Genomic DNA, 23,041 nt, shown 5'->3' on the forward strand with positions numbered 1-23,041 from the left:
CCACTTGCAACAAACTTCTGTCACTCAAAGTGAACAAAAATGTGTTGAACAGCTAATCTTGCAGAGTCACCAATTTACTATATGCAAAAGAACAGAATAATTGGATTATTTTGTTTTTTTTTGTATACAAGATCGAGGCTCGTGAAAGAGCTAACATTAATCACACAAAAAGTCAAAGCGACACATAAAACACAAAAAATAAGGGGAGCGGCATACAAGATGGGGAGAGAGGGGGAAGGACACAAACACAACATTTGAGAGCAGGGACATCGAGAGAAATGTGGGAGGGGGAGGGCTTGGGGGGGAGGTGGGAGAGGTATAAAACGTATGGACACTGCAAGGACTTCCAGGAAAGAAGTTGGAATTTCAAAAAAGTGTATCTGGGGTGAATTAGCGGGGGTATAAAAGATCAAGGTTTTGGATGGGGGAAGATAAGAGATGGTGGATATCTGCAAGTCTGGAGACTCATTCATTCTCACTTGGAATTCAACAAGGTGAGGGGCAAGGTGGGAAACAAAACACTAGAGGTTCATCAAAAGGAAACTCATGTAGTTATTGCAAAAGAGTTCCTGGAATGCAATAATATAAGATTGGAATTAAATTCTTGAAGAAGATTTCTCCATCATTTTACCACCGGAGACAAAGCAAGTCGACTTGAAATGAAAAGCTTTTTGGTCTCAACCACCAAAATATGAGATTGAGGGAGTAGCGAGAAAGCGTATGACAATAGTGTTTTGCAATCTTAACCACTGAAATCACGTGAGTTATCTTTAACGTGGAAAAAATACCTCGATGCACAGTGCCTCATGTAACTTGTTATTTAATGAAGTGAGACAAGCAATTGTGAGCACTTTCGGTACTACCTTTGCGGAGATTGTTTGGGAGGTTCCAACTCATCTTCCATACAGTCCAGCCTTATTAGTGAGCCTGTCATCTACCTGAGATATGAAATAGAGACAGCTTTGCTGCTATGATGATTAAGATAAAATTGCCAGGACAGCCAAATGGCCACCTTAAAGCAACACATGGTGTCTGCCATCACAACTGAACTGCTTGCAATTGCCATAGTTGAAAGGAGATGAAATTGCAGCTGAGAAAGTTATAATTCAAAACTTTATTCAGCCTTAATGTAAACCTGACAAGGCAGGAGTGCTCACTGCTACCACTTATGGGTACCTGCAGCATACTACCTCACCTCATCAATTATAATTCACCTCATAAAAACCATTTTCCCCATTATGTCCAAAGATTTAAATGCCTCAAGTTTAGATACTAAATAATCAATAGAGTTTACGATTTAACACGCTTTACCACATCCATCTGTTTGAAGGTAAAATTACACGAGGTAGTTTGTCGAATACGAATTTGTTGATGTGAAACAATACCTGAAGGAGTTGTTTGACCCAAACGTATCACTTATTGGATCGCACTAAGGCCTTTTAGTCAAACGGTTTGTTTAGTTATGGGATTTGTGAATCCACAGGCTCTGTAGACCTGAAGACCACTTCACAGGGCAGCACAAGGTTGATGCATCATCAGAAACAAAAGACTAATGGGTGTTACGTATAAAATGGTTTATTCCCACTTGTGCCACAATAACAAGTAAAAGTACGAAGCTTCACTTCGATTCGCGGCAAGTGTTCAAACTACTTGGTCAGACAGACAGGTCGAATCTTTGAGCAGATGCAATTTCATTGGTGCGTTTCGATCATCTCACAAAATGGTAACGTTGATACAGATGAATGGTGCATAGGCCCAAAGTAATGTAAAAGATCAAATGACTAATATTTACAAGATTTACTAGGTTGTTACCATGCTCTCCTTTTCATTTTTGTTCTTCTTGCAACACTGGAAGATCTTGCATTTGATCATCTTGCAAAACACACACATGTGCACACCCACGCACGGTCAGGGCTAACACAAAGAAAAAAGGAAGAAAAAAAACTTTGCACATGAGAACGTGGAAAAATGCTGAGTAAGGTTCATTTTATTAGGATTGATTTGTTAAAAGACGAATGTGGAAATTTCATAATGATGATTAGGGAACACACATTGCTGTGCAAAAGTCTTAGACACGTTCATGAGTTACAATGTATGGATGTGATGAGCATTTTATAATGTAACTATATATAAAAAAAGAACAAAAGAAAAAAAAAAGTTACATTATAAAATGCTCATCACATCCATACATTGTAACTCATGAACGTGTCTAAGACTTTTGCACAGCAATGTGTGTTCCCTAATCATCATTATGAAATTTCCACATTCGTCTTTTAACAAATCAATCCTAATAAAATGAACCTTACTCAGCATTTTTCCACGTTCTCATCTACAAAGTTTTTTTTTATTTATACAAAGTTATAATCTACAAAGTTATAATGTAACTATGTTAACTGTTATTAGTACAGATTAGTGAGAGAGAGAGTGAGAGAGTGAGAGAGAGAGTGAGAGAGTGAGAGAGTGAGAGAGAGTGAGAGAGTGAGAGAGAGAGAGACAGAGAGAGAGAGAGAGTGAGAGAGTGAGAGAGTGAGAGAGAGAGAGAGAGAGAGAGAGAGAGAGAGAGTGAGAGAGAGTGAGAGTGAGAGTGAGAGTGAGAGAGAGAGAGAAAGAGAGGGAGAGAGAGAGAGAGAGAGAGAAAGAAAGAGAGAGAGAGAGAGAGAGAGAGAGAGAGAGAGAGAGAGAGAGAGAGAGAGAGAGAAAGAGAGAGAGAGAGAGAGAGAGAGAGGGGTAGGGAGAGAGAGGTAGCGAGAGGAAGAGAGAGACAGAGAGAGACAGAGGTAGAGAGAGAGAGAGAGAGAGAATAAATACTCTTTTAAAAGTCTTTCGGATGAAAGATAAACTTACAGTTATCAAACAAACATACACTGACATGGAAAGTCACCTCGTATAAGTAGTCGATTATTTCAAGAATAGTAAGAATGCTTGCTCCAAGGAACAGACCCATCTGACCACCAATGTCACCTGCAGAATCATGACATGTGCAAAACACACAACTAGGAATAAAACTTGTGGAAACTTTTGTTTTTACTTCTCATGAAAAAATAAAAATAAAGAATAACTCTACAATCTGCATAGATCTGATGAAATATTTGTTTTTATTATTGCTGATTTTTGTGGTTCACAAATTGTTTAGTAACAATTTCAGGTCTACCTACCAAAGATAAAAAACACAAAGAAACCAAAATAAAACAAAAGTAATAAAGCCACTCCATCAGGCGACTACCAATCAAAGTGACGTGAGAGGTTTTAAAGCAATTCCATTGAACCAGCGATGCAGCACCCAGAGCTGAAGATGATGGGTCATAAAAAAATTAAACACCAATACTATATCTTCTTTATACATTAAACAAACTGAAAACGTTTTGGAAACAGAACTAAACTTACAACACAAATCAAAACTGAAAATTGCCAATGACTTGGCTGTGCTGAATTTTCGCCACATGTATGAAAAATAAGAAAATACAAAATTGTCGAGAGATTCCGAGGAAATAAAACATGCTGTATTGTTAACGGACAGGTAGCTTCATTCTCTGCAAACGATGGGGCTCCAAAATATGCTCCATGCATAACCAGAAATATTTGGGTGGTTCAAAATACTTTATAACAAATCCGTAATTTCACCAGGTTAATAATTTCATTGACTATAAATGTCATCATTATTTGCTGTTCCACCTGTATTTGTTATTTCACTTGCCACTTTCTCATTCAGCACATGCATGAAAGTAGCAAACATGATTATGAACAATGGTCACCAAAACTATAAAGGCAAATTCACTCAAAGAATGTTAATATATATACTGTACATTAGAGGCTGTCAGGCTAGCTGCATCAATGACTGTGCCATCCATTGCAGGAACAACAAGAAAAAGAGCAATCAGAGATTGCAAACCCTCACCAGGATGTATTTTCAGTGGTTTTTAAGACTTTTGTGTTGAAACAAATATGGCGGCCAAACCACGTGACCGATGACGTCATCATTTTTTTTTTTCTAAACTAATTTATTCCCAGATTATGCTCAATAAATTTCATCTTAATCGGATGAAGTTTTGCACTTGTCGAATTATGACGTCATAATGGAGGCACCTATGACATCTTCATTAACATATTGTATTCCCCGGGGAGAGCCTGGTGTTGGTGTTTGTGCCTGGTGTTGGCGGCTTGTTGTGTTGTTGGCTTAGCGGTTAGGGTGCCGGCTTGGGATCCTAGGATCCTGGGTTCGAATCCCGGTCGATCGCTGAATTAACGCCAGGGGGGTTGACTCAGCCTGTCATCCTTCCGAGGTCGGCAAATTGAGTACCAGCTTGCTGGGATGAATGATCCCGGTGTGTACCCCGGCTTAGAATAGGTACACCGTATCCCTGCGCATCGTAAGAGGCGACCAAGGGTTGGCGTCAGGAAGGGCATCCGGCCATAAAAACATTGCCTCAAACAGGGAACCATGATTGTCATGGGGCTCGCAAGGCTAACCCCCGCTCCAGCGGGGAAAATGGCCTTAAAACGATCATTCATTCATGGAGAGTTCTTTACAATGAGCCATGTCTCAATTTTTTTCTATTCAGCGCTTTCGGAGATATAGAGGTGCAATTTTTTTCCGGTTTTTCCAAGCTGGCGGCCGAACCACGTGACCTATGATGTCATAATTTTCATAAATAAAATTATACAGGTGGAGTTGCACCTATGGTGAAAATTCCCTGTCAATCGGACCAACGGTTGAAGAGAAAATCATATTTATTCTGTGCGGACAAACAGACAAACAAACAGACAAACAAACAAACAAACGGACTCAAATGCAATACCCTCTCCTCAGGCGAGGGTAATAAGCTAGCAGTCCCATATGCTGATAGTCATTAGATATCCCACAGTATCTTTGGCAAGAGTTAGGCATTGCGTGCCCTGATTAACTTCCAAAATCCTATACTAACCCAAAGGACACGGTAACGTAACAGGGTGGTAACCTGGTATCTTGGAGGGTGGCAAGAGTGGTAACCTAGCTCTCAATCAGGATGTTAACGACTTGTCGTAAGCAACCCAATGTTTTTATCAAGAGTATGAGAAAACCCGATATTCATATCCATTACTATTCCTTTTATAAAAAAAGGTCCAGCTCTAATCTGACCCACACTTATCATCAAGGATTTTGATTCGAAGTTTCTGTAAATTGAGCTTGTCCTCGACCAAGAGTAAGCAACAGATTTGAATGGATTGTTAATTACAACTTGATGGCCTCACTAGTTACATTCAAAGAAGGCGGTACCTGCCTGCACCACCTGGTTTCGTCTACATGTGGAATCAGTCCAAACTCTGGTTGACTAAAAGGTCCTCGGGATAACTTTTAATGGATAATAGGTAAACAAATTTATCAATAATGTTCAAGGATCGTATTACCTTGTCCATACTCAAACTTCATAAACTTGTACATGATCACATAATACTATTAAAAGACTCTGAATAATGGTGCAATGAACACCACCATCGCTTGTCTTCCCCCATCCAAAACCTTGATCTCTTCTACCGCCGTTAATTAACCCCAAATCCACTTTTTTTGAAATACCGACTTTTTTCTTTCCTGGAAGTTCTAGCAGTGACCATGTGTTTTATACCTCTTCCAACTCCCCCCCCCACCCCAAGCCCTCTCCCTCCCACAGATCTCCCGATGTCCCTGCTCTCAAATGTTGTACTTGTGTGCTTCCTTCTCTCTCCCCATCTTGTCTCCCGCTCCCTTTATCTTATGTTTAATGTGTTCGTTTTTTGTTTTTTTTGTGATTGATGTTAGTTCTTACATGAGCCTCGATGTTGTATACAAAAAAAAAACTGAGGAAAAATTTAGAGAATGAAGAATAGAGAATATTTGTATACCGAGCAGACTTGCCACCACATATGCCTTCTTTTGTTCGATTCTCTCATAGTTCAGAGCTTCAAAGAAAACGTCCAAGAGGAGAATGTTCTCCCTGAAGAAGAAAAAACAAACTTGGAAAAAACAACAACTTGCTTCCAGAACTTTCCAAGAAATACACTGGAACTTTCGGACGATTTTCAAACCTTCCACCAAGCTTCATCAATTTACTGACAAGATAATAAGATCTCCATGTTAACATTTCTGCCTCACCTGTAAAGTTGAAAGAAAAATCTTGCGTTCGAAAGCGATTTAAATAATGCATGGAATAAAAAGCTCTTTTTTAGTTTTAGAGGAGCAATTGCTTTTAAAGGAGCATTTGATTCCAGCAAAAAAACAATATCAAGCAAATTAGGACTGGATGTGACAACAACAATTGAATAAGAATTATGATTAGCTTTTTGCAAATCTCATACGATGTCAGACTATTGACACATTTGCAAACTGTGCATATACCGGCAAACTAGAACGGCACATACCATACATACCACCTACCTCCGCCAGAATGAACAGTTTGTTTTGTATCCCAATGATGGGCCGGATCTGGATTCGGACCTGAACCAAAATCTAATCGGCTTCTTCTTGTCAAATAACTAACTCCTCCACCAGGTTTATTCATAACTCGTCCATAACTTTTAAAATATCATGTTATATATCGCTTTCTCCCCCGATCTCTCAATGGTGAAGAATCACTTAAAAATTAAATAATTATTGTATCCGAATCCATATTCAGATCTTCAACAAAATCGAATCGATTCGTCCTCGTCACACACCCAATCAGTCTACCAAGTTTTGTCCAAATCCGTCAATAACTTTATGAGATATCGTGCTATGTTTCGGTTTTATCCCAACAATCAATGGTGAAGAATCACTTAAAAATCAAAGATTTCTCGTATACGAATCCGTATTAAGATATTCATCAAAATCGAATCTATTTGTCCTTGAGAAACACCCAACCGGTCCACGAAGTTTCGTCCAAATCCATCCACAACTTTTTGAGATATCCTGCTATGTATCGTTTTTGGCCCGATCTCCCAATGGTGAAGAATCACTTTAAAAATTCTGGTAGCCGAATCCGATTCTTCTCCAAAATCTAATCGTTTCCTCTGTGCCACATTCACTATCTCTGCTAAATTTCGTCCGAATCCGTCCACAACTTTTTTGATATATTTTGTTTACAGACAGACAGTCAGACAGACAAGCAAACTAGAAATCGGTGAGACCGAGGACTTGCCGGAATGTACTTTTTTATTGACCTTGAGTTTGACCTTTCAAGGTCACTCAAGGTCAAAGGTCATGGTGCCAAATTAAATGTCGTATGTGGCTTCCTATATGTCAGTAACAGTAAGTGTATGCATATCTCTTGTACTTTTAGAGTTATAGTGGTTTGAAATATATTTTGAATGAAAACTCGACCCCCCCCTGATTTCACGTTTTGGGTGACCTTGAGCTTGACCTTGGGCCTAGAGAGTTAAAAATTGGGCACATTCTATTCCAGAGCAGGCAAATATGTGTGTAAAGTATGGCGATGCTACGTGCAACGATGTAGATGTAGTACTGCGCACAAACAGACAGACAAACCAACCAACCAACAGACAGACAGGGGTGAAAACCACCTTTGGTGGTGGAGGTAATCAACAAAGTCATGCTTTTAGTGCAAGGGTCGCAATGATGTTGTGACATTAAAATACGGTAATAATTGGAAAGGAACTCGATAAGGAAACAATTTTTCAAGGAATGAATAGAAAATATACAATAATAAATAATGTATTTAAAACAATAATGATTATTTTACCTGATGTATTCTTCTGTTCTGTTGTATTTTGAAGCCAGGTATTTTGCAGATGCTTTGCTGGGTATTTTGACCATTGAAAGCTCTTTTGCGTAACGTGTCAAGTTGCAAGGAGTTTTGCAAAGACAATAGTCACTGTCCTTTTCTGTCAAAAAATCTTAAAAGGAAAATTGGGTACAAAACAAAATAGCAGCAAGCATTAAACTGACGAACCCAACACAGCTTTCTTTTTATATATGACACAAGAATAAGGAGGGGTTAGGTTGTAATTGCAAGCATGAGGGATCATTTGTCAGAAGACTAGACATGTAGACATGTGAAAGAGAGAAATCAAACAATCGTTTTATATACAAGATTTATATACAAACACTGACTCACAATATTAAAGAGAAGTCACAAACAGAGCCTGTGTTGAGCAATGGGCAGTTTTGCGTTTTTTCAGACTGTGACTAAGCTAAAAGGTGGATTTTAATGTTAAATTCTTCTTTTCTGGGTACAAATCAGAAACCTTGTGAAAATGTCATGCATACCTAAACAGGGTGGATGCAGAGCAGGTGCACCCTATTCATCAGAAACCATGTTACAAGTCTTATGTGGTACAGGGGTTCATGGTTCTGAACAGGTCAAGACGTGTCATTTGCATATAATCCCTCAAGGTAGAGTTGCCAGCTTGGACAGTCAGGAAACTTCACTCCATCTGAGGAGGTGGTTTCCAGTTATCAGTCTCATGATGGGACTCGATCTGTGACCTGCTGCCTCGTCAAGTTAGGGGGTCCGATTTGGTTTATTAATGAGCCTAATGTCATAAATAATGATGATGAGCCCACAACAAGGATGAAATCTAGATCGACATCTCTGCTTTCGGCTATTCTTGACCATGGGCTTTAAATCAGTCTGCAAAGGCTTGAGTGCGAAATGGACGCATCCTTGTTTGGAGGTGATGTGTTGGCATAATTTATCTTCCTAAAAACATCATAAAAAGTTGGCATACAATTTATTGCCATTTTAAAGCATGACGTCAGTGTCATGTCATAGGGTCAGTTTGCTTCTTTGGTTGAATTAAATAATCCTGGCTACGAACTTCCTGACTGGTGATCCGCAGGGCAGAGACAATGTGTCTTACTGCCTCATTAAGTTAGGGGGTTCGATTATATATATATATGGAGTGTGTGTGGAGGTTTGGGAACACTGCAGCTTGCACTGAGTGGATGTTCAGTAGCATTGGCAACAGGAAGATACAGGTGGCGGCATGATCAGGTGCTGGCGGTGGTAGTGCAGATGGTGCAACAAGAGGTGCTGAGATCGAGAGAGAGACGAGTGGAGAAGGAGACCGATGGGGGAGAGGTGTTGTTTGTCAAAGAGGGCCAAGTGGTAAGAGGTGGAAAGAGGAGGAGGTGGAAAGCAAGAGGGCTGTCAGATGCTTGTGATTGGCAGGTAGTGGCAGATCTAAAGCGACAATTTGTATTTCCAGAGGAGATCTGTGTGACAAGGTTGCGGCCCGACATTGTTATCTGGTCAGGTGCAACAAGACAGGTCATCTTAGGGGAATTGTCTGTACCTTGGGAAGAGAACATGGAGGAGGTGCACAAGAGGAAGAGAGGAAAGTACAGTCAGCTGGAGGCAAAGTGTCGGGAGAAGGGTTGGCGAGTTTCTTGTCAGTCATTTGAGGTGGGGTGTAGAGGGTATATTGGCAATTCCTTTTCTGCATTTCTTGCTCGGCTTGGAGTGTGTGGGACAGAAAGAAGGAGGATGTGTGACAAAGTGGCCCAGGTTGCCTTGAAAGGCTCACTTTGGATATGGAGGAAGTTTATGGAGGCACGTCGAACAGTGTAGGTTGAGGTTGTGGGTGGTGGTTCATTTCAGCCCTGAAGGGGTACTGACTGAGCGCAGAAGAGAAATGGAGATGTGTGAATGGTGTGTGTGTGTGTGTGTGTGTGTGTGTGTGTGTGTGTGTGTGTGTGTGTGTGTGTGTTGCAGGAGTGGGTGTGTGTGTTGCATGAATGTGTTTTTGTTTGAGTGGTGCATGTTGTATGGGTAGGTGGTCGATTGGTTATTTGTTTGGTGTGTGAGTTAGTGGGTGAGGGGCTGTGGATTCTGGGAGTGGAGGTGGTTTTGTTGTTGTAGTCTGTGTTCTCACTGGCTGGGGGTGGTCCCTGTCAAACAGTAGCGCAGGCGCAGGCAGTATGTGGCCCAGCATTGTCACACCGGTAGTGAGTAGTCCACCACGTTTTGATCTGATTGCTGGTTTCAGATGATTTTTAAGGAGGTCGCAATATGATGCACTGGTGACTGTGGTCCCTCTGGGCATGTAATGCTCTACAAGTGGGCCTCGGCTATCCCAGAAGAGCGTCAGCATCACTTTTCCAGCAGGTGGCTGTGTGCGGAAGTTTTTGGGCTTCGTTGAAGTTGAATGGCACCACTCTTTGCTTGCACTCTTCATTTTTGGCTGAAAATAGTGGACCCAGCTTTCATCCCCAGTCACTACACACTGTAAGAAAGTGTCGCCTTCTTTTTTGTAACGTCGCAGAAGTTCTTCACATGCGTCTACTCGTCATTCTTTCAGTTCGGGTGGGAGTTGTCTAGGCACCCACCTTGAAGACACTTTGCAGAACCTCAGCACCTTGGGATTATATGATGTCCTGAATCATAGCTAATGTTCAATTCAGAGACAATGTCATCCAGCATAATGCGACGGTTTTCCCTTAGTACGCGCTCAACTCCTGCAACCATTTTTGGTGTGTCGGCTGTGTGAGGTTGGCCCGAGCGAGCAGTGTCTGCCGCACTGGACACTCCACTTTTAAACTTCCTGTCCCAGTCGTACACCTGCTGAAGCGATAAACATGCGTCACCATATCGCAGTTTCAATCTGCGATGGATTTCACTGGGATTCACACCCTCACTTCCCAAGAAATGGATGACAGAACGTTGCACCTCCCTTGTGCATGCTTCTAAGGGAGCCGCCATCTTGGAATTGCTCCACTGACGTCATACGCTCAATGTTGTCAGACATAAAAACAGGCAAAACATGACTCTTACCCAGAAATATAACATATGTCGTCTGTATCTACACACATTACATTCTCGAATATACAGACTTGGCATTTAATATGGATTATTTTTTTTGTGGGGGTGAATTTACTTTTCAAGATGCCTTAGAACCAAAAGTTCATTGGAATTATGTTGAAATTATTCTAGATTTTGTTAATGTGACCTTTAAAAGAAACAAAAACCACATTTGACATTTCAAAACAAATAAATTGATCCTTGAAAGTGATGTAAACTGATATCGAACTTAATTCATGGACAGTACTGTGTTAAACTTCTGTACGTTTTCCAGAAGTATCTCTTCATTTTGCACATTGGCCAAATTTTTTTTTAACAAAAACAAAAGTTAAATTACGACTGCGATTACGGACAGTAAAATTACAGTTCAGTACTTCGTGTAACCCCCACGAGCATTCAGGAGAGCACGTACACATTGAGGCATGCTGTTCACAAGATTTGCCAAGGTTTGGACAGGAATCGCTTCCCATGCAGTGACAATAGCCTGCTGCAATTCACGCACAGAGGTCGGCTGCTGGTCCAAGTGGTCGATTTGACGCGTTAATTCTGCCCACAAGTTCTCGATCGGTTTCATATCCGGGGACATGGCAGGCCACTCCATATGCTCTACACCACGGTCAGAAAGAAAGTGTTCGATCATGCGAGCACGATGAGGCCGTGCATTGTCATCTAGGAAGACAAAGTTTCCTGGAAAGGCTGCACGAGCAAATGGAAGCAATGTTTCTTCCAGGATGGCCCTGTACTTGAACTGGTTCAGGTTTCCATTCAGAACAACCAGGTCAATTTTGCCCCCTGCATGAAAATCAGCCCAAACGGTCACCCCACCACCTCCAGCTTGGACTCTTGGCACTATACAATCTTTGTTGGAGGCTTCATGCACTTGTCTGCGCACTCGGACGCGGCCATCTTGGCGATAGACCAGAAATCTAGACTCGTCACTGAAGATCACGTGATTCTCGTGTCCTGGCTGCCATTGACGGTGCTCTCTGGTCCACTGCAATCGGCACTGGCGGTGCTGTCTGGTCAGGTGTGGCTTTCTCAGGGGACGCCTGGCACGATAGCCTGCTTGAACCAGTCGTTGGTTGACTAGCCTTCTGGATACAGACACATTTGTCAGTTGCTGCCACTCAGCCCGAAGCCGATTAGCTGACTTGGTACGGCCATTGCGGACTAACCGGTGCAGCTGGCGATCATCCCTCCTTGTGGTTCTGCGGGGACGTCCTGGCCTCGGTATTGGAGTAGGGACACCCCTCTGAGCATTTCATTTCAGGATCTTTGACACCTGACCTTGAGTGATGCCATACTGCCGAGCAATAGCACGCTGTTTCATGCCGTAATTTCGTAAAGCCACCACTCCATGACAAACAGCATTGTCGAGTTGACGGACCATCTCCAGAGGAAGCGGCAATAACTTTTGGAGACGTGCAGCAGTTGTTTTCCACGAATACAGAACGCAACAACCCTTGTATACCCGACTGTGAAGCCAATCATCATATGCACCTGTCCGTACATTTTGCCACGCCACCTGTGATATAATCCTGTTGTTGACTTCTTGCTGCGACAGACAATCAGTGACATGGTTCTTTTAACAAATAAATCACCAAAGTGTAAAAGAAACTCACCAGATTGATATACTGAGTTAAGAAAGTAAACCCAAGTCAAGAAAAAAAAAAATTCCATATTAAATGCCAAGTCTGCATATTGCCATTTTAACGTTACTTATTGACTGGCCCTCATATATATATATATATATATATATATATAATATATATATATATATATATATATATATATATATATATATATATATATATATATATATATATATATATCTATATATATAAAGTAGAGTTGGCCTCTATCTATGATCTCTAAGATCTCGAGAACCCGTGGACGGATTTGCGAGCGGAAAGTACTGTTCGACTCGGGATGGTCCCAGGAATGTCACGGAGACATAAACATTTAAAAAATTTCGGGTTTTAAAATTAGCGTATTATTAGCACTAGCAGAAGAGAGAGGGATTCGAAGGGAGGGAGCGCAGCGCTTCTAGCGCTTCTGACTACAGCACACCTTCTATATATATAAAGTAGAGTTGGCCTCTATTTATGATCTCTAAGATCTCGAGAACCCGTGGACGGATTTGCGAGCGGAAAGTACTGTTCGACTCGGGATGGTCCCAGGAATGTCACGGAGACATAAACATTTAAAAAATTTCGGGTTTTAAAATTAGCGTATTATTAGCACTAGCAGAAGAGAGAGGGATTCGAAGGGAGGGAGCGCAGCGCTTCTAGCGCTTCTGACTACAGCACACCTTCTATATATATAAAGTAGAGTTGGTCCTGATCTATGTATCTATGATCTCTAAGATCTCGAGAACCCGTGGACGGATTTGCGAGCGGAAAGTACTGTTCGACTCGGGATGGTCCCAGGAATGTCACGGAGACATAAACATTTAAAAAATTTCGGGTTTTAAAATTAGCGTATTATTAGCACTAGCAGAAGAGAGAGGGATTCGAAGGGAGGGAGCGCAGCGCTTCTAGCGCTTCTGACTACAGCACACCTTAAAATTAAAAAAACTTCGGGTCTACAATCTCTAAGATCTCGAGAACCCGTGGACGGATTTGCGAGCGGAAAGTACTGTTCGACTCGGGATGGTCCCAGGAATGTCACGGAGACATAAACATTTAAAAAATTTCGGGTTTTAAAATTAGCGTAGCAGAAGCATTGCCGGCGCAGAAGCGGCAGAAGAGAGAGGGATTCGAAGGGAGGGAGCGCAGCGCTTCTAGCGCTTCTGACTACAGCACACCTTAAAATTAAAACAACTTCGGGTTTTAAAATTAGTGTGTTACGCGTAATTAGCGCTAGCAGAAGAGGGAGGGAATCTAAGGGAGGGAGCGCAGTGCTCCCTCCAGCGCTTCTGTTAGCGTAATTAGCGTATTTCGGAACGTTAATTTTTCAACTTCATTATTCGGAATCAGTACGTCCCAGAGAACCTTCGTAACGTTAATTTTTCAACTTCATCCGATTGACATGGGACCAACGGCATGTGACAAAGAGTGAAACATACAGGCTACATTTATTTGACGACAATGAGTTCCGACTTCCGACCTCGGTGGGATGACAGGCTGAGTCAACCCCCCTGGTGTGAAGGGGGAGGAGGAGGGGAGGGGGAAGAGAAGGGGAGGGGAACGAGGGGGAAGGGGATGGGAGGGGGGAGGGGGAGGGGGAAGGGGGAGGGGGAGGGGGAGGGGGAAGGGGGAGGGGAGGGGGGGAGGGGAAAGGGGGGGAGGGGGAGGGGAGGGGCCCTTCTTCCCCTGGGCACCCCCGCACCCTTCCCTCCCCCCTTCCCCCCCCCCCCTCCCCCCCTTCCCCCTCCCCCCATTCCCCTCCCCTCCTCTTCCCCCTCCCCTCCTCCTCCCCCGCTTCCCCCTCCCCCCTCCCCCCCGTTCCCCTCCCCTCCTCTTCCCCCTCCCCTCCTCCTCCCACTCCCGTGCAAAGCCGGGTACCTCTGCTAGTATATATATATATATAACTGTAAGAAATAGTAGAAACTCCAAAGTACGAGCAGGGCGTCAATAAATAATCGTTAGATTAAATAAGACGCGGACGTAGCTTCAGGACGTCGATCTTTAATTGTCGACAAGCTTTCGACCAACAAAGGTCTTCTTCTGAGTCGGCCCCAAGTTCAACGGAAGTCTGAGTTCTTGTCTGAAGTTCTGAAGTCTGAAGTTCCGTTGAACTTGGGGCCGACTCAGAAGAAGACCTTTGTTGGTCGAAAGCTTGTCGACAATTAAAGATCGACGTCCTGAAGCTACGTCCGCGTCTTATTTAATCTAACGATTATATATATATATATATATATATATATATATATATATATATATATATATATATATATATATATATATATATATATATATATTGTTGCGGATATGAGAACTGTATATTTTGTTTGATTGTGTGCTTTATTATTATTGTTATTATTGTTTATTCTGCGCCCCCCTGCCTCCGGAGCTGTGTAAAGGTGAAAGGGCATCCCATAATTAGTCCACAAGCATACACGTCAGCCAAATAATAGAATACCCCTGTTGATAGTTATCTCTTATTCTGTGTTTTAGGGTAAGGCTGTGTCTCCCATTAATTGAAGTACTCCATTGCACCAGTGAAAGAGATAGATTCCCTTCATTCCCACTCCCAACACTTCCATTCCCCCCTTTTCGTCAATTGCAATTCGCATTGCCAACTGCATGTTGGGCGGTTTTCCCTTCATCCGCCATTGACCACGAGGCAGGGTTGGGGAAGAAAGGCGGGTCCCCACCTCGTCAGAGAGGGGAGGAGTGAGCCAGCCCCACTCGACCAACCATGAACAAGGGGTTTGGCTTGAGAGGGCGGAGAGAGAACGTTTGGGGGAGGTTCGAAAAGGTTGAGGGGCGGGGCCTATATAACCCGCGGCGGGACGCCCCCACAGGAGACGAGAGATGAGTCCAAGAGAGGAGCTGAAAGGCTTAGCTGAGCTGCGTGGTGAGGTGGAAAGGAAAGAGCTGGGTCGTCAGAGCAGGGCTGAGTTGTGAGGTTCCAAAAGCAGAAGATCATCCAGGGAAGCACAAAGCCTGATATCCGTCACCTTGCGCGCCAGCGGCAGCGTCTACAGCAGCAGCAGCAGCAGCAACGCTCGCCAGCCGCTTAGGGGCCTGAACGGCAGTTCAAAGCAGGGCCGCGAAGGAACGGCGGCTGCAGAACGTGCGAATCGTGCTGCCGGACCCAGTGGACTTTCCTCTCCTTCCAGCCAATTCCTATCATCATTCCCCGCGTGAGTCTGTGTCTTCGTTTGTTCTGTCCTGGGTATTAAGTAAGCCTGTTAGATAAGTTAATAATTTGCACTGTGTCACCTGCGTCTCATGTCCCTGTACATAATCGTGACTGTTCTTCTTGCTTGTGAATGTGTACATAATAAACCCCGTTACTCTTCTGTACGTCTTCTTCTTCCTCTTTGCATTCGGTCGCTTTAGAGTTTTCCAGATTGAGTATCTGTGGCGCGATACGGCCAACGTTTGGGCGAATTGGGTGAATCGGGTGAGTCGGGAACAACTGTTCGGCCGCGGTTACACCACCGCTCGTTCAAAATAACATCTAATCTGCGGACCGTAACAAATTGGTGTCAGGGAGTGAGATACGGACTTGAAGTGCGCTTAACGCGCTCAAAATTACGAGCTGCTGGAAATTTGTGTTGTAAAGCAAAACCCGAATTTTGAAATCGCGCCATGGCTGGTCAAGGCGACGGGATGCCGGTGGGAGAGATACAGATAGACGGGGTAGAATCGACCCAGGACCTCGGGGAAATGTATGTGGAGGAAAGGGTGGAGGAGAGTAAAGAAGGTGTGGTTGAGGGGGTATCAGGTGCACAAAATGGCGCTCTTGCGCACGTGGTTGAGGGGGCCACGGCCGCGGAACCAATGAGCGCGGTCAAAATGCAAGCCTTCATGGCCCAATTCATGGTGGAAATGCAGAAAAAAACGACAGTATGGAACAAATGGAAAACAGAATGTTGGGGGTAATGAGGGACGAAGCGAGGGCTCAGAGTGAGCAATTGGGGGTAATGAGGGACGAAGCGAGGGCTCAGAGTGAGCAATTGGGGGTAATGAGGGACGAAGCGAGGGGTACCAGTGCCCAAATAGGGAAGATAGACAGCAAATTTGAGGGGTTAGACAATTGGATAGAAGGGGTGAAACATGGGTTAACGGGGGTGGAAAATAGAATGGCTGCCCAGGAGAATCAGTTAGAAGGGGTGAAAAATGGGTTAATGGGGTTAGAAAATAGGATGGAAGACAAATTGCGGGAAATCGGGGAGCAATCCGCCCGGGAAATCGAACAGATGGGGAACCAGATAGAGGAGGTGAAAATCGGGTTAGAAAGTAAATTGGATGCTCAGAGGGATGAATTGGGACAGATGAGGGCGGCATCTACAAAAGAGAGGGAGGAGATGAAAGAGGAGATACGACGAGGTGTAAGTGAGGAGGTCTCGGGGGTACGCGAGGAGGTAAAGCGAGGTGAAAAGCGTATGGAGAAAGAGGTGAGGAATAATACGGCTAGGTTACAGGGGGGCATAGAGGGTCTGACGAAGGGAGTAGAACAGTTGACAGTGGGACAAAAGGAACTAGTGGACCAAGTGGAAAAGAACACGGCAATAATCGGGGGGTTAAAAGCGACAGAAAAAGACATTAAAAACGAATTAATAGCGACACAGAAGGAATGTCAGATGGTACATGAGGGGTTGACGAAGAAGTTGGAAGAGGTGACAGAAGTAATGGAGACGAAGGACCCAGAGGTGAGGACGCACATAGAAACGGTTAAAGTGGCGTTAGAGGAAGAGATAGAGGGGGCACACAGGGAGATGAAGGAAGTAAAGGAAAAATTAGAGGAAGTGGAAGACGAGGTGAGTGAAATTAAGAAGAGACGGCGGGAAACGAAGAGCGAAATACAGGAGGAAGCGATGGAATATGTACAAGGTCGGTGCTCAACTCATAATGGTGTGCTCACTAACCAAATAAAGAGTTTGCAGGTGGTGAAGGAGGTGCGGAGACGAGGTGCCAAGGTGAGTGGCGATATACGAGGAAATGTACATGATGTGAGGGGAGCTTCAGTCGACTTGGGGGTTGCTTTGGACCCAGGTGTTCGTGAGAGGCCGTTGGTGAAGTGTGCGACAGGTCTGGTGTGCAAAAAAAGAGGTGTGCGAGAATGTCCGACCATGGGGTGTGTGAGAAAAAAGTGCGCGCCGAGGATTGAGGGTGCTGTCGAGAGTGAGTCGGTCGTAGCACGTGTGCGAGGGAGCACATGGAAGCGCGTAGTGAGGAGTGTTACAGAGGATGTAACGGAGGCATGCACGCCTGTGGTGAGTGTTACAGAGGATGTAACGGGAGAGTGTGCGCGAGAAAGGTGTGTAACGGACGGGTGCATGGGGAAAGAGTGCGCTGTCGAGAGTAAGGGTGAGTGCGCTGTCAAGAGTGTTGGTGAAAGTGGTGAGAGTGACACGGAGCGTGAGTTGGTTGTGACAGGTGAGCGAGGAAGTACACCTGGAATGGAAGGATGCACACCTGGAATGGTAGAGCGTGTGTGGGAATGCACACTGGAATTGGTCGTGAGGCACGTTGTTGGGTGTGCGAGTGAGAGCACACCTGTGATTGTCACAGAGGAGGTGACCGAGGAGGGGGCGCGAAGAGGTGTGTTGGTGAGGTGTGCGAACAACGAGTGTGTGCAAAGGTGTGAGGTGGTCAGGTGTGTGACCAAGTCTGTGAGCAGAATGAGTGTACCTGGGTGTGTAAGAGAAGGTGCAATGACGAGGAGCATGGGAACAGCTGGATGTATGAGCAAGGAACGGGCTGCGGGGTGTAAGCATGCAGGTGAGGCATCGACGGTAACCGGGTTAGCGGTTAGAACGACATTTAGCCGAATCGGGCCCTCGGTGCGTGCCGGGCTTCGCGTGCCGTGAGGACCAGCGGGGATCTGAACCACGGCGGGTTCGAAAGGACCGCCGTACGTGATCCACGCTGGGCCGCGCTTGGAACGGCCACGTCCGGGCTCCGCTAGGCGGAACGAACAGCCCGATAGGAAGGTTCGTCATGGCGACCCCTTTTTGTTGAGACGTTCCGGCAGGTCGAGATCGGGCCATTGGATGGCTCCGTGCCGAGGTGGTGCGTGGGATCTCGGCCCGGGTAAGCGTCCTTCCCTGCACCGAGTGCCGGAGGCATCCAGCCGCCGGCACCAAACAACCCGCATTCATTGCTCGGCTGTACGAAGCCGAGCTTTAGAAGTGAATTGGCGCACCGAGAGGATCTAGTAAGTAGACGGGTGATGAGGTGTGTTTGGACCCAAAATTAGAAAAAGGCAAAATTTGATGATTGGCAAAGGATTGGCAGTAATGATTGGCAGATGATGGGTAGTGATTGGCAAATTTTTGATTTGTTGAAATTTGATGTGCAAAATTGGTAGTAGGAGATGCCCCATGTGATGGGATGGCCAATCCACCATCCCTCACATCGGGGGGCAAAGGAGCACTAGTTTTATGGGGTTTATGGCGGTGCAAGCTCGCCGAGGGAGGGTTTGGATAATGTGTAGGGCCCTAGAGATTGACATAAGGTAACGTTAAGATTAGGTAGTGACAATGACACCTGTAGTGGGGACGCAGGTAGATTAGAGTGGATGATAATGACGTGGGAGCGCAATAGTTTAAAGGGGCGACTGGGAAGCGCAAGTTTCAGAGGGGAGTAGTTAGCTGAGATGATGCCGTGTGTTTGAGGATTGGAAGTGTATGGTGAACAGGTGTGATTGAACAGGTGTGATTGCACAGGTGTGCAACTGAACAGGTGTATGGAGCAGTGTTTGAGTGAGTGATGGTGATGAGTATTGTGTTGACCAAATGGTCCAGGAAGAGGAGGAGGGTGCAGGTGGCACCAGGTATGATTGCACAGGTGTGCAACTACAGGTGAATGGAGAATGATTGTATGGATTAACTGGAGTGTGGAGTATATGGAGTATTGGAATGGATGGTCGTGGAGTGAGTATGATGGAAACAATGGAGTGGAGTGGATGGTGAGAAGGTGTGAATGGGGGAAGGATAGACCCCATCACGAATACCCGGGGCGGGTAGTGTAAGTGTTAGGTAGAGGGTATAGGTAAATTGTGGTTGGATATTGGCATCTGTGGTGCGGGTGGAAGAATGATGTTTGGATGGGTGCATTAGTGTTGTGGAAATGGCTGGGCGTGTAGCCTGTTAGTGTGTGTAGTTGGTTTGGGCACTCCACCACTGTGAGGATGTCGGCCAGGTGAGGCCGCAGGTGGGCTCTGGGAGCTGGTAGAGTTGTTGTGGATGGGGCCCGAGGATCCGGAGGACGGACCCGGGTAGCCCAGTGCCAGAGGGCACCAAGGGGTGACAGAGCCAGGAGGGGCCTTCCCCAATTAGATAGGTTTGGGTGAGGAGCTAGGTAAGCTCGGGTGGCAACTACAGTGGTGGAGGTGTGCAGGTGGGTAGACCTGCTGGGAGAGCTACACGTCACAGCCCAGAAATTGTGCAAGGGCACCGGGAGATGAATCGGGGGAGTGAGACCCCAAATTGAGCAGCACCACAGTTTGGTCAATGGGAATTGGTTTTTAGAACCCATAGTGTAAGTGGTCAATGGATTGGCAGGGAAAGACCCCGGGTAGTGTAACGCATGTTAATGTCATTTAGAGGATAGTTAGGATTGAAGTCTCCTCGCACCATCTACATCCACTCACCTGAGGTGACAGGTATCTCCACACCATGCCATGTTTGATTATTTTTTATGTGCAAATATTTTGGATTGTGAGACGCATCATGACGTGGGTGTGACATTGTGCTTGGTGTTCCATCTCTTCCTCCTTATGAGGATTGATGATGAATTGGGTGATGGCAAATTTTGAAGTAGAGGGATTGTGGAGACGAATTTGGTATAAGGGAAATATGGGGAGACGTGACAGTAGCGACGAATTTGTAAATGTGTAGATTTTGTAAATATGGGGTAAGGGCAAGGGTAGTGTAGGTGACAGGGGGGGTGACGTACGGTAGGGACGAGCTTTCTCATTTCGCTCTCCGTACGCATTTCGCCTTGCATTGCCTTATTGATGTGTACCCTTGCGACCTTACCCCTCGCTAATTTGTCTTCCCCCTTTTGTCTCCCACATGACCTGTGCGCCATTGAGCACCGAGGGGAGCGTGCGTGAGTCGGCCATTGTGCGCCCGGAACTCTCAGAACCAGCTGTCTGCATCGATGCACCACATTATGGACCACATGTCTGTGGCCGAGCACCACTTATGGACCCCATGGGTTGGGGCATGGCCCCTCTGCTGGAACCGGCCATGAGGGCCCGAAATCTTGCTGGCGGACCTTGGCCACAGGGCACCGATGCCCCACAGGTGAAACACAGTAGTCGGCCTGGTGGGCCATAAATAAATAGAAGGGACACGTTGGGTGCAAGTTTTAATACAAATAGGCCGCCAGCAAAGGAAAATGACAACAACTGGAAGAAATAATAATAGCCAGCAGAGGGAGCCAAAGAGCAAGAGATCACCTGCAGGGTTAGGGGTTGTTGATTTTATTTTTATTCATGAACATTGATGAACAGTGATGACTGCACCGATTGGTGCTTGGGGGTGTATTGGTGCGTTTTTGGGTGTTTTCATGGTGCGTCGATGCAGAGCAGACTGTCTCCCCCCCCCCCCCAGAAAGAGCAATTACAGGTCCTGGGTTACGTTTTGTAAATAAAAGTAGCGTCAATTGTAAATAACGCTCCCCACCGTCAGTGTGTAGTTTGAAGACCATTCCGCAATTCGGTTAACTGTGGGCGTAAGTCTGTTAGGCAGGGTGCAATGGAGCAGCGGGACACATTTATTTATGTTTTAAAACTGTCGCACTCAGGGTCAGGTTAAAAGTAGAGGGAACTACACCTACGTGTCACACTAAATTTAAGTTGTAGGCCCGGGACGTGCCTAAGAGGAGGAGGGTGCAGTGTTGTGGATATGAGAATGGTTTTTTTTTTTTTGTTGTTGTGGTGTAAATTGTTGTAAAGATCACCCTTTGTAAATGTCATGACCCTTGTAAATACCTCCGTAGTGTAAAGGTCAAAGGGCGTCTCGGTAGTTATTCCATGAAACACCACATTGCAGGACCCGATAATACCCCTGTTCAGTAGTTTATTTCCTTATTATGTGTCTTAGGGTAAGGCTGTGTCTCCCATTAATTTAAATACTCCATTGCACCAAGTGAAATAAGAGTAGATCCCCTTTCATTTCATTTCAATGGCCAACTGCATTTTGGGCGGTTTTCTTCAACCACCATTGGCCACGAGGCAGGGTTGGGGAAGAAAGGCGGGTCCCCACCTCGTCAGAGAGGGGAGGAGTGAGCCAGCCCCACTCGACCAACCATGAACAAGGGGTTTGGCTTGAGAGGGCGGAGAGAGAACGTTTGGGGAAGGTTCGAAAAGGTTGAGGGGCGGGGCCTATATAACCCGCGGCGGGACGCCCCCACAGGAGACGAGAGATGAGTCCAAGAGAGGAGCTGAAAGGCTTAGCTGAGCTGCGTGGTGACGTGGAAAGGAAAGAGCTGGGTCGTCAGAGCAGGGCTGAGTTGTGAGGTTCCAAAAGCAGAAGATCATCCAGGGAAGCACAAAGCCTGATATTCGTCACCTTGTGCGCCAGCGGCAGCGTCTACAGCAGCAGCAGCAGCAACGCTCGCCAGCCGCTTAGGGGCCTGAACCGCTTAGGGGCAGTTCGAAGCAGGGCCGCGAAGGAACGGCGGCTGCAGAACGTGCGAATCGTGCTGCCGGACCCAGTGGACTTTCCTCTCCTTCCAGCCAATTCCTATCATCATTCCCCGCGTGAGTCTGTGTCTTCGTTTGTTCTGTCCTGGGTATTAAGTAAGCCTGTTAGATAAGTTAATAATTTGCACTGTGTCACCTGTGTCTCATGTCCCTGTACATAATCGTGACTGTTCTTCTTGCTTGTGAATGTGTACATAATAAACCCTGTTACTCTTCTGTACGTCTTCTTCTTCCTCTTTGCATTCGGTCGCTTTAGAGTTTTCCAGATTGAGTATCTGTGGCGCGATACGGCCAACGTTTGGGCGAATTGGGTGAATCGGGTGAGTCGGGAACAACTGTTCGGCCGCGGTTACACCACCGCTCGGTCAAAATAACATCTAATCCGCGGACCGTAACAATATATATCCTTGTCCTGCTGGGCCATTGTAAGGGAATTAGTTTGCAATAGAGTGTGGAATATTTTTGGAGTGAGAGAGGAATGTCATTTGACAGTATGGGGGTCGTGGAAATGGACTCGGGGTCTTTTGGGTATTTTGCATTAAAAGGTCTTTGGGGTCTTTAAGGGTATTTTGGGTCCTCCAGGTTTTTTGGGTCTTCATGGTCTTCTGGGTTTTCAGGGTCTTTTTGGTCCTCCTGGTCTTCAGGGTCTTCATGGTATTTTGGGTCTTTGGAGTCCTTGGGTTATTTGAGGTACTCTGGGTCTTTCTTGTCTTCTCGGTATTTAAGGGTCTTTGGGATATTTTTGGTCTTCGTGATCTTGGAGATATTTTTTTGGTCTTGGCTGTCTTGGGGGTCTTAAAGGTATTTCAAAGGTCTAAGGGGCCTCAGCAGTCTAAAGGGTCAAAAAGTACATTCCAATAGTATGTAATTAATAGACTACAGTGGTGGCCAAAAATATTGGCACCCTTGCACTTTTTTTAAACAACACGTAATTTTCTCTAAAAATAAATTGAAATTGACTA

At 45.2% G+C, this 23,041-nt stretch overlaps 1 protein-coding gene across 3 annotated transcripts in view; it reads right to left on the reverse strand.

Moving 5' to 3' along the window:
* Nucleotides 1-1,559: 1,559 nt before the first annotated feature.
* The window catches only part of LOC137431604 (acid-sensing ion channel 1C), a 203,968-nt gene continuing 182,486 nt past the window's right edge, over nt 1,560-23,041 (reverse strand). For all 3 annotated transcript variants that reach the window (XM_078782084.1, XM_078782086.1, XM_078782085.1), the window contains 4 exons: nt 7,689-7,842; nt 5,857-5,948; nt 2,882-2,961; nt 1,560-1,872 (listed from right to left, as the gene is read on the reverse strand). In XM_078782084.1, coding sequence (XP_078638210.1) covers nt 1,801-1,872; nt 2,882-2,961; nt 5,857-5,948; nt 7,689-7,842 — 398 coding nt within the window. In that variant the 3' untranslated portion in view covers nt 1,560-1,800. The remainder of the gene's footprint in view (nt 1,873-2,881; nt 2,962-5,856; nt 5,949-7,688; nt 7,843-23,041) is intronic.

This window comes from Myxine glutinosa, chromosome 7, assembly GCF_964187855.1.
Source record: "Myxine glutinosa chromosome 7, kmMyxGlut1.1, whole genome shotgun sequence".
In the NCBI taxonomy this organism is placed as follows: Eukaryota; Metazoa; Chordata; class Myxini; order Myxiniformes; family Myxinidae; genus Myxine; species Myxine glutinosa.